At 36.6% G+C, this 12459-nt stretch overlaps 1 protein-coding gene and 1 pseudogene across 2 annotated transcripts in view; both read left to right on the top strand.

Moving 5' to 3' along the window:
* Wdr64 (WD repeat domain 64) overlaps positions 1 to 12459 on the top strand; it is a 146137-nt gene that overhangs the window by 117317 nt on the left and 16361 nt on the right. Inside the window, exons 19-22 of the mRNA XM_004853474.3 lie at positions 1070 to 1106; positions 1866 to 2002; positions 3497 to 3602; positions 10657 to 10715. Of these exons, the coding sequence (XP_004853531.1) occupies positions 1070 to 1106; positions 1866 to 2002; positions 3497 to 3602; positions 10657 to 10715 (339 nt within the window). The remainder of the gene's footprint in view (positions 1 to 1069; positions 1107 to 1865; positions 2003 to 3496; positions 3603 to 10656; positions 10716 to 12459) is intronic.
* Positions 6070 to 9296, top strand: LOC101717331 (glycerol kinase pseudogene; annotated as a pseudogene). The gene has a single exon (XR_015444507.1). The product of XR_015444507.1 is annotated as a glycerol kinase pseudogene (transcript).

Raw genomic sequence — 12459 nt, 5'->3', positions numbered from 1 at the left:
TGAGAAGTCTGCTGTGATTCTGATGGGCTTTCCTTTGTATGTGATTTGTTTCTTTTCTCTAACTGCTTGTAGAACTTTGTTCTGTTGGGTTTCTGGAATTAACAATTATTTGCCTATGTGTAGATTTTTTTTTGATCAAGGCTAGTTGGAGTTCTATATGCCTCACTTATCTGTATGTCCAGTTCTTTTCCCCTGCTTGCAAAGTTTTCTGCCATCACTTCTGTGAACAGTTTTTTTATGTTCATCTGCACTCTCTCCTGTTTCTTCATTGACTCTGATGAGTCTTACGGGTTTTTTTCTTTTTTTTCTTTTTTTGCAGTACCAGGGATCGAACTTAGGACATTGTGCTTGTGAGGCAGGCGCTGTGCCACTGAGCTAAATCCCTGGCCCATGATCAGTCTTATGTTATTCTTCTTTGCATCAGTTAGCAGCTGCTGGATTGATTTCTCATGATCCCTTACTATTTTAATGAAAATTTTCTTTTCCTGCTCACTAGTTGCAAGCTTATCATCTATATCTGAAATTCTGTCCTCACGTTGGCTCATTCTGCTCTGTAAATTTTCAGTGGAGTTTTTAATGTCCTGGAAATCTGTTTGCATCTGTTTTATGGATTCCATTTGTTTCCTATGTTGGAATTCCATCATGTTCCTCAGTTCCTGTATCTTTTTTTATCTCTGTCCTCTCTAGATTTATTAGTCTTGTGTTGCACTATGGGCACAGTCTCTGCTGTTATCTGAGTAATTATTTCTGATTTCATTTTTTCCAGATCCTCTTTTGTTGCCAGTTCAGGGAGTCCGGGTGGTTGAGTATCAGATTGTTCCATCTTGTTTCCCTTTGGGGTTGCTTTAGGTGATCTGGAAGTCTGGTTTTGAGACTTGCTTAAGGGCAGTGTGTGCTACTGGCACCCACGAGGCTCATCTCCTTGGCGCTGGGAATGGTGGTACCAAAATAAGTTTAAAATCAATGCTAAGGAATTCAAATTCAATTGCCTGGAAGAATCTACTCCTCTGATGTCTCTTATCCTTACAATATCATAAAAATGTTTTCTGTCTCTTCTCCCCTCCTTCAGGGAAGCAAGCAAAGCATACATGACAGTGAAGTTAAAGGTCAGTATCACCTCTCTTCTTTGTAATAAAAATTCTCCTGCTTTTCTTTCTTTTTGTGGTGGTGAGGATGGAACCCAGAGCCTCACACATTCAAGCCACAAACAGTACCTATCACTAGATACATCCACAGCCCAAGCAGCTGGTTTACAACAGATACTTTATGTGATGGAATACAGTACGTTTTTCCCCTCTAACCCAAGCCCCAGTCTTGCAACATAATCAGACTGCACATGCAATTTTTATATGTGGCATACGTTATAGAATACTCTTGATGAACATATATTCTTACTATGACCAGATATTGAGTTTCTATGAGATTTTGTAGTCTAACTGGCAGAATTTCTGTTCTGATAATACCTTTTAAAATTCAAATTCTAGTTTTTAAAAATCCAAACTATTACTGTGCTTCTTAGTTTCCAGTTCATTTTCCTCAAACTTATACTAGATTATATGTGTAGAAGTTGTAAGAAATGAATATCTCATTTTTACCTATCATCAACAGCTTTTGCCATAGGACTAAAAATATGCTTTTTAGATTTTTCCAGTGATCCAGGGTTTAATATTTTACATTTTTGTTTGCTTGACTTCTTGTTTTGTTTTCTGACCTATGGAAGTTCTCTCAAATTAAGCAAAAAAAATATTCTGGGGAAAAAATATGTTGTTTTGCTATTTTCCTGCCTGTCTCCTCTTTTACATTCCATAAAATTTGGAATTCCAAGTACTGCAAATACCACAGCAGCTCATTAATTTCTCCAATAGGTGAGCACACAGACATAATGGGAGAGCAACAGCCAACAAGCAAAAAGGGTCCTGTACCTGCCAATTTAACAGAACCTCAGCCTCCCTTCCTGGTCACTGCTCATGAGGACGGACACCTTCGCTTGTGGACTCTGGAGGTGATGGAGCTTGGTATTTCCTGGGAATAAGAAAGAGTGGAGAAGATACAAAGGATGATTAAATGAATGCCTTCTTCTATATGGCATCCAGTTCTGATATTTTTCAACCTTTTAGCCAAACATGGTTTTGCAATCTGCTCTTACCGATCATGATACTCATACTTTACAACAGACCAGTACTGTAACTCAAAAGATTAAGTCATCAGAACGGTTACTTATTTTTGAATCTTACTTGTAAGTGAAGCACACCGCTAAATATTTTATTGCATATTTAAGTAACATTAAAGGATATTAGCTATATAGTAAAAGAATATAGGAACATTGAAATGTTGAGTATACAAAAAAATTCTAGTGAGCAAACTATTGGAAGATAGTATTACCTCATTTTGGGTGTTCTTAAACCTTTTACTATTAAAAAAAAAACTTTAATTCATCAGAAGATTTTAAATGATTTAGGGTGGAGGTCAGGCAACCCAAATTAGGGGATGAGAAGAAAACAGATGATGAAAGAAGAACCCTAAGCAAAGTGGGTAGGATGACAGTGAAGTCCTTAGAGAGGCAGAGGAGGTGACCCCACTTTTGGTAAGGCTCCTTCCTATGGCAACAGTGTTGTGTGATAAACACAACAGGGATTCAACAACACAGAACACCATGGCTGTCTGCCAAGTCAGCTCCAAGACTATCCTTAGATCCTAGTTTATAAGAGAAACACATGGTTTGAAAATACAAAATATTTCTGAGATAATCTTGGTATTAAAGCAATGCCTGGGCCAGGGATTTAGCTCAATTGTTCCGCCACCTGCCCCACAAGCACAAGGTCCAGAGTTCAATCCCCCATACAAAAAAAAAAGCAATGCCTGTTTTTCCTCTGACAAATGAAAGAGCGAAAAAAAAAAAAAAACAGAAGAGATTATATCCAACTAAATTATCAGGGAACATGTAGCAGATTCAATCTTTTCTTTTTTCCTCAAGCTAAATGTTTACTCTCCAAGCAAGACAGTATGTGTGAAAGTCCTTCCCAGGGCTACCTTACATTGAGTACTCAGAAACACCCACCTTAAATCTCCTACATTTCTTTATTTTGTACCAATATCCAAAAGCAGATATTTCTGAAAAGGCAAATACTCCCAGTGAAAATACACTTAAACCTGAAAAGAATGTTTGTTTAAAAAAGAGTATGTAATTAGAAATACTGTCTGAAGGCTTGCATGAAGAGTCATGGACAATCTCAAGTAGTGAAGCAATCAATAATAATCAGAGTCTAGATATTTATACTTAAATAGTTGTCTATACCTTTGGGGTATTTAATTTCAAAGAAATAAGTCCCTATGGATACTTTCAAATTACTTTTATTATAAAGAAGAGAAACATTTTTTAGCAGTAAAGATAACTCTTTAGATACACAGTATAGAGAGAAATTCAACTTCATTATTAAAATTTTATTAAAAACTTTTTATCATAGAAGAAGCCTTATTTGCATTATCCTTTCTTCAGGGAAGACTAATGAAAGATATGCTACCTTTCACAAAACATTCTGCCATTTCTCTGACATCACTGTATACTGATTCATGTTCCCGGGTACTACTGGCTGGAAATGTAGGTAAGTCAATACTCATATATTTGGCCAGAAGCATCTTAACCTAAATGATATGAAAAATGATTACAGGAAAACCTCTTTTACTGATGTTTATTGAGACAAAAGAACGTCCTAAGTTATACATAAGCATGACAAAGTTATTAATAGCTTGTTGAGCAAATGGAAAAATAAATGAATGTTAGGAAAAACTATTTTATGCCTACCTATCTAAAGTAAGACATTCTAGTTCTTCCATTTTTAAATGGATATATGATTACTCATCACCTTACCTTAGTTTATTAGGAATAATATAAAGTTTTTATGAAGTTTCAATTTTTAACATTGAAAGGGTTATGTTGCATTAATCTTCATTCTGAAAGAGACCAGTGACAGAGAGAAAAAAGATTACTTGTTCTCCTTGCGGGGAAGGGGGTATTTTATATTTGTTAGAATTTTTATAGTTGGGTTTTAATTCTTCCATCTACTACAGTGTTTTTTATTCTTCCCATTTCTCTTCTTCTGTATTTTGAATAATCCTAAATTTTCTTTGTCTTCATCTCACCTATACTTTCAAAGCTTATGTATGTATGAATGCACATATATGTGTGAAAGTTTTTAATTTTTCTGGTGTTTTGTCAAAAAAATAAAAACAGAATTACTATATGATCCAGCTATACCACTCCTTGGTATATACCCTAAGGATTCAAAGTCAGCATTCTACAGAGATACATGCATACCCCTATTTATCTCAGCATTATTTACAATAGCCATGGTATGGAATCAGTCTAGAGACCCAACAATGGATGAATAGTGGTCCACACCTATAATCCCAGCACTTGGGATGCTGAGGCAGGAGTATTGCCACAAGTTCCTGGCCAGCCTGGGCTACACAGTGAGACTCTGTCTCAAACAAAACAAGAAGAGGAAGAGGAAGAATAGGAGGAGGGAAGAGGGAAGAGGGAAGAAGGAGGAGGGGGAGGGGAGGAGGAGGAAGAAGATGACGAAGAGGAAGGAAGCCAGAAGAAGAAAGGAAGAAGGAGGAGGGGAAGAAGGGGAAGAAGAAGAAAAGAGGAAGAGAAGGTGGAGGAAGAGGTGGAAGAAGAAAAGGAAGAAAGAAGAAAAAGGAGGAGAATGAAATCATGTCATTTGCAAGAAAATGGATGGAATTGGAGATGATCATGTTAAGTAAAACAAGCCCATTCAGAAAGAAAAGCATTGAAGGTTTTCTCTCACTTGTGGACTCTAGAAAATATGATGTGAAAATAGGGGGGCTATTAGAGAAGGGAAAGAGGACCAAGGGAACGGGGGTGGGGGGGTTAGAAGAGGTAATGGGGGGTGCGTGTGACCAAAGCACATTATATGCGTGTATGAAAACGTCACAATGAAATCCATTATTTTGCACCATTAATATGTGCTAAAAATTATAATTAAAAAGAAATCATAATTGAGGAAAAATTAAAATTTTAACAATTTACTGGTATTGAAGTTTTGCAAAACAACCAATTTGTTAGAATGAAATGGTAACTTTTCAGTTAAAAAAGGAAATTTAAGCACTTTCTCTTTTCTCCACACATATCCCTTTACTTATTGTTAATTTGCATCCAGATTATATCTGCTACTATGTGCTTACCTAAATTTTCATCTCTCTCTTTTTTTTTTTTTTTTTTTTTTTTTTTTTTGGTACGGGGCTCGAACTCAGGTCCTTGAGCTTGTGAGGCAGGCGGCAAAACCACTGAGCTAAATCCCCAGCCCAATTTTCATCTCTTCTAAGAAAATTTTTCCCACTTCAAAATTTATTTTATAAAATTCCCAACAAACCACGTTGTACTGTCAACCACCGAGCCTTCCAAACAGTGTTGAAAATAACTGTTTATATTTACATTCAGTATTGTCAGATTTACAACATTTATTTAAAGTTATCTCTGTTTTATCTGACTTCCTTGCTCACCAACAGTTCTTTCATATCCTGATATGGTTATTCTTAACTTCCTGTTTTCATGTATCTGTCAATCTTTGTAGTTCTATAGGCTGTATTTATAACAGAATAGGAGGGAAATCAAAGATCAGGCAGATTTTACTTTTATAGTAGCCTTCATATTCTTGCACTAACCTTACCTACTACATGGTAAGCCTTTTTGTAACAATAAAATGACAGAACTAAAATGTAAAGTAGCTACAGAATTCCCAAAATGCACCTCTGTTAGAGCTACTGCTCTCTCCGCCTCAGTGCAGTAAGATTTATAATCTTCACCTGCCATCCAGCAAACCACGGAAGGGGTGGGCTTGGGATCCAACACAGCCCTATCCACATTATGACTAAAGCAGACTTTGAGATTCTGGCCTTAGGCTTCCTTTCTCTGTGCCTCAGCTGATGTGCAAAAAACTGCGGGTGTTCCTGGAAGGCACCTCTCTCCGCCCCTCCCCCTCTCGCACACCCCCACCCCCACCCCCGCTCTGGCATGGCCCCGCCCACGACCCGCCCTTGTCTGGGCCTCAGCCCCTCCCCGGCCCTCCGCGGTAACCCGGGAAACCAGAGTAGATCTCCAGGCGTGCTGAAAGCAGGTTTCATGGCAGCCACAAAGAAAGCAGTTGTGGGGCCCTTGGTGGGGGCAGTCGACCAGGGTACCAGCTCAACGCGCTTTTTAGTTTTCAATTCAAAGACAGCTGAACTGCTTAGTCATCATCAAGTGGAAATAAAACAGCAGTTCCCAAGAGAAGGGTGGGTGGAACAAGACCCTAAGGAAATTCTGCAGTCTGTCCGTGACTGCATAGAGAAAACCTGTGAAAAACTTGGACAGCTCAATATTGATATTTCCAACATAAAAGCTATCGGTGTCAGCAACCAGAGGGAAACCACTGTTGTCTGGGACAAGTTAACTGGTGAGCCTCTCTACAGTGCTGTCCTGTGGCTTGACCTAAGAACCCAGTCCACGGTGGAGAAACTGAGTAAACTAATTCCAGGAAATAAAAACTTTGTCAAGGCCAAGACTGGCCTTCCACTTAGCACTTACTTCAGCGCAGTGAAACTTCGTTGGCTCTTTGACAACGTGAGAAATGTTCAGAAGGCTGTTGAAGGACATAGAGCTCTTTTTGGGACCATTGATTCGTGGCTTATTTGGAGTTTGACAGGAGGAGTCAATGGAGGTGTCCACTGTACGGATGTAACAAATGCCAGCAGGACGATGCTTTTCAACATTCATTCTTTGAAATGGGATGAAGAGCTCTGTGCCTTTTTTGGAATTTCAATGGAAATTCTTCCCAGTGTCCGGAGTTCTTCTGAGATCTATGGCCTGATGAAATCTGGAGTCTTGGAAGGTGTGCCAATATCCGGGTGTTTGGGCGATCAGTCTGCTGCTTTGGTGGGACAAATGTGCTTCCAGGATGGACAAGCCAAAAACACATATGGAACAGGATGCTTCTTACTATGTAATACAGGCCGTAAGTGTGTATTTTCCGAACATGGCCTTCTGACCACAGTGGCTTACAAACTTGGACGAGACAAACCAGTATATTATGCGTTAGAAGGCTCTATAGCTATAGCCGGTGCTGTTATTCGCTGGCTAAGAGACAATCTTGGAATTATTAAGACCTCAGAGGAAATTGAAAAACTTGCTAAAGAAGCAGGCACTTCTTATGACTGCTACTTTGTCCCAGCATTTTCAGGGCTGTATGCACCTTATTGGAAACCCAGAGCAAGAGGGATAATCTGTGGACTCACACAATTCACCAAAAAATGCCATATCAGTTTTGCTGCATTAGAAGCTGTTTGTTTCCAAACCCGAGAGATTTTGGATGCCATGAATCATGACCGTAGAATTCCCTTCAGTTATTTGCAGGTAGATGGAGGAATGACCAACAATAAAATTCTTATGCAGCTACAAGCAGACATTCTGTGCATTCCAGTAGTGAAGCCCACCATGCCAGAAACAACCGCTTTGGGTGCTGCCATGGCAGCAGGAGCTGCAGAAGGAGTTAGTGTTTGGAGTCTCAAACCAGAGGATTTGTCATCTGTCCCAATGGATCGGTTTGAACCTCAGGTCAATCCTGAAGAAAGTGAAATTCGCTATGCTACATGGAAGAAAGCCGTGATCAAGTCAATGGATTGGGTTACAACTGAGTCTCTGGAAAGTGGTGACCCTTGTATCTTCTGTAGTCTCACTTTGGGCTTTTTTATAGTAAGTAGCATGGTAATGTTAATCGGAGCAAGGTACATCTCAAGTATCCCCTAAATAATACCAACTGACAGATTTCCAAGATGAGAACTCTTTATGCAAGATGAGAATCCAGCAATTGTGACTCAGTGTGATGACACAATCCATAGACTCTGATTTCATTTATTTCCCCCTTGCTGCATGATCCACCTAATAAACCTGTGGCTTGAAATTAAAAAATGCAGCAGGAAAAAAAAACTCAAAGGATTGCTTTGTGGTCATTATTTTCAATCAGGCATCTCTAGGCACTGCTAGTTGTTACTTTTTTTAAAAAAAAAAAAGTCTATTTTTTAGAGCTATTCTAGGTTGACAACAAAATTGAGTAGAAATAACAGAGCTCCCATATACATCTTGTCCCCTCCCCAAACACATTGCTTCACCACTATCATCCTGCACCAGAATGGTACATTAGCTACATTCAGTGAATCTACAATGACTCATCAGAGCTACCCAAAGTACAAAGTTTACATTAGAGTTCACTGTTAATGTTGAAAATTTTATGGGTTTTGGCAAACCTATAATGCCCTGTATACACCATTATAGTATAAAACAGAGTAGTTTCACTGCCCCTCAAATTCTCATCCCTACTTCCCTCTAGCCTCTGGCAACTACAGATCGCACTGTCTCCATATTTTGCCTTTTCCGGAAGGTGATATTGTTGGAATCATACAGTATATACCCTTTTCAGATTGGTTTCTTGCACTTAGTAATAAGCACTTAAGTTTCCCCCTTTTATTATGGCTTTTTAGTGAAGAATAACATTCTATTGTGTCAGTGTATCACAGTTACTTTCTCCATTGACTACTGAGAGATATCTTCCTTGCTTCCAAGTTTTGGCAATAATGTCTCAGGCCACTAAAAGCATCTGTGTAAAGACTTTTGTGTGGACATAAGATTTCAATTCTGTTGGATAAATATCAAGGGTGTAATTTCTGGATCATAGTAAGAGTATGTTCAGCTTCGTTAGAAATTGCCAAACTGTCTTCCAAAGTGCCTCTGCCATTTTGCATCCTCACCAGCAGTAACAGACACCTCCTGTTGCTCCATATCCTCAGCAGTACAGGATATTTTCAGTGTTATGGAATTTGGCTGTTTTAATAGTTGTGTAGTGGTCTCTTGTTGTTTTATGTTTCCCAATGACATATGCAATCAATCATCTTTTCATATACTTTCGTTTGTTTATCTTCTTTGATGAGGTGTCTCTTGAGATCTTTTGCCTTTTTTTTTTTTTTTTTTTTGGTACTGGGGATAGAACTCGGGTCCTTGCACCTGCACAGCAGGCGGTGAAACCACTGAGCTAAATCCCTGGCTCTTTTGCCCATTTTTAAATGTGATTGTTCATTTTCTTATTGTTGCTTTTGAAGGCTCTTTAAGGAAATTGTCTCTGATCATTTTCTAGAATCTGCTCCATTTGAAAGTAATATTACTATTCCTGATTTCTTTGCTCAGTATTAGTGTGGTATATCTCTCCACCCTTTTACTTTAATCTATTTGTGTGTATATTTAAAGTGTGTTTCTTGTAGGCAACATATTGTTGGATCCTATTTTTTATGCTCTCTGACAATTTCTGTCTTTTAATGAGTATTTTAGACCAATTATATCTTAAGTGATTGTTGACATAATTTGATTAATATGTACTATACTTGTTACTGTTTCCAATTTGTTACCCTTGTTCTTCCTTCTTACCTTTACCTTCCACTCTTTTTCTGCCTTTTATGGTTTTAACTGAACATTTTACATAATTCCATTTTCTTTCTCAGCATATCAGTTATACATTTTTCAACTTTTTTGATGGTTGACCTAGATTTTACAGTATATTTACAGTTAATCTATGTCCATTTTTTAATAACACTGTAGCACTTTTTAGGTAATACAGTATTCCTAATTCCTCCCTTCCATCCTTTGAATAATAATTGTCATTTATGTCAAGTATTCATAAGCTATAACCATCAAATGCATTGTTGCTATTATTATTTTGTACAAACTGTTACATATTAGCTCAAGAATTCAAAAATAAAAGCTTTTGTTTTACTTTCACTTATTCCTCATCTAGTGTTCTTACTTTATGTAGAACTGAGTTTCTGGCCTATATCATTTCCCTTCTCTCTGAAGAATTTCTTTTAACATTCCTTGCAAGGCAGGTATGCTAGTGACAAATTCCCTCAATTTGTATTTGTCTGACAAAGTACTTCTTCACTTTTGAAGGATAGTGTTTTTTATTCCCTCAACACTTTAAATATTTTATTGGACTCTTTTCTTTTCTTTTCTTTTCTTTTTTTTTTTTTTTTGGTACCTGGGATTGAACTCAGGTCCTTGCGCTTGCACAGCAGGCAGCATGGACTCTTTTCTTGAGTGCATTTTTGTTTCTGAAGAGAAAAAGTTTGTGTAACTCTTTACATTTTTTCCCATATGGCTTTTTTAAAATGTTTTTCTTTGTCTTTTTCTTCATGCAGTTTAAGCATGATATATCTAGGTGTTCTTTTTGTTGCATAGATATATATATTTTTATATATATATATATAATATACGTACATTAACTGCCATTTGGATTATAAGACGAATCTTATAAACTGTAAGAGTTTGGACTTGATTTAATAGTACATATTCATTTTTATTATCATCTACCTTGACATCCAGAAAAAGTTTGAGTGGATAAAGTAACTTCATTATGACTTACTAAGCCAGAAACAAAATAATAGCTACATACACAAACTTATATGAAATTTCTTCTTTTACATCTGATTTCTCAGATTCTATCTTATTTGCCAATATAAATGCCTAAATCAAAATGGGTTGGCATTGTAGATAATGCTTACTTAGACAATGTGATCTCCAATTAAGAATTCCAATGTTTTGATTTCATACAGAAGGACATGTTATCCTTTGCAGTATTAGCTCTTTCCTGGATCCACCTCATGAAGAAAAGGTATGAACTTTAATTTTCCACTCTAAAATGAGTCAGCACATATCTACTGAGCATTTCTCTGGGCTACACACTACAAAAGGTAGAAATACAAGACTCCTTACTTTTAAGGCACATACACTGTTATATGACAAAAGTCAATGGTCTATTGGTGAGAAGATGACATGAATAAGTGAGTTAAAGAGAAAAGGGAAGAGAGAGGAAGTTAGCTGCTGATCACATCTTATGCCTTATAAATAAATTATTGATTTATTTGTATCTATATAGAAACCAGAGTTTAAGGAAGATCAGGCATCATCTAGTCTCCCACAGTTTATCTATCTTAAACATCTTTATAAGGCATTCTATGACCTTTCCTTGCAACCCCAATGCAGAACCATTATTTTCTTTTTTGGGGGGTGAGGGGTTACTGGGGATCGAACTCAGGACCTTGCGCTTGTGAGGCAGGCAGCAGAACCACTGAGCTAATCCCCAGCCCAAGAACCATTATTTTCAAGAAACTCTTCCTGATAGCTAATCTAAATTCTCTTATAATTCTAGTACATTTTAAATCTACTTTTAGTGCTAAAGTAATATAAATGTTACATCTTTATTTTATAAACATTTAAATAAGAATTTGTTATATGTATGTAATCTATCTACATGTATTATAAAGACCCGATACTAATTAAAGGTTGTACCACGCAAGGCCTATTTTAGCAAATTCTTATTTCCCTTCAATACATCAAATACAAAAACTAAATATTAGCAAAAATGACAAAATTTTATTTTTGGATCACAGGTATAAATCTAGGGATATACAGAATAGAATAAGACATTTGCAGAGTATCTTAGAATGGTTATTGTTTCTAATATTATTTTCTTTGATCAATGGAGCTTTCCTTCTGCTTTAAAAATCCATCATAGCTTCTATAAAGTTGGTATATTCAGCTTTAGAGTAATTATCTCCATCTTGCAGAGAATAAATTAGAATGATTTACTCAGAGTCACATGAACAATTAATGATGAAGTCAGGGTCAAGACCAGCGTTCTTGTTCACAAATCTAATGTTCCTTTGAAAAACAGCATTCACTGTTTCCAAATGAAAAACAATAAGATTCAAACAACTTCTGAAATACCAACGGTTATTTACCAATAACTATAAATTATGATCAGAATATGCTGTAAACTAAAAAATTTATATGCTTAAACAATGTATAGGTGAAAGATTTTCTAATTATTTTCTCCTACTGGTGATGATTATCAATATTGTATTATTATTTTTAACAGATAAAAATAAGATTTAAAGGGCCAAGGATATAGCTCAGCAGCACAATGCCTGCCTGATAACCATAAGGTCCTGAGTTCAATCCCCGGTACAAAAAAAAAAAAAAAAGATTTAAAGCCAACAGTTTTGTAAAAGGATATTCTAAAAATGGCGACCAAAACCTTTCAAAATTCAGAGAAATCTTCAAAACAGATGACTATACATTGTTTTAATAATAGTAGAAATAATTTCAATGCATTTTCACCAATTTAAAAGAAGAGGATTTACTTTAATAATTTAAATTCTTCCATATTCAACTTCACTTCAACCTTTTCTATACTGGGACAGTGTGATTATCCAGTTTGTACATGGCTTCCTATTTATACAACAGTAGTTGGTCATGAAATGAGTCGTTATTATGTAGACTAACATATACCAGTATATTAATCCTGGTCCAGCTACAGGTTATAACTGCAATGAAAGCCCAGTATGTCACTCTAT

Source organism: Heterocephalus glaber, unplaced genomic scaffold, assembly GCF_053883595.1.
Source record: "Heterocephalus glaber isolate CG9 unplaced genomic scaffold, H.glaber_assembly_v1.0 deba00001600, whole genome shotgun sequence".
Classification (NCBI taxonomy): Eukaryota; Metazoa; Chordata; class Mammalia; order Rodentia; family Bathyergidae; genus Heterocephalus; species Heterocephalus glaber.
This window is presented reverse-complemented; position numbering and strand designations above follow the sequence as displayed.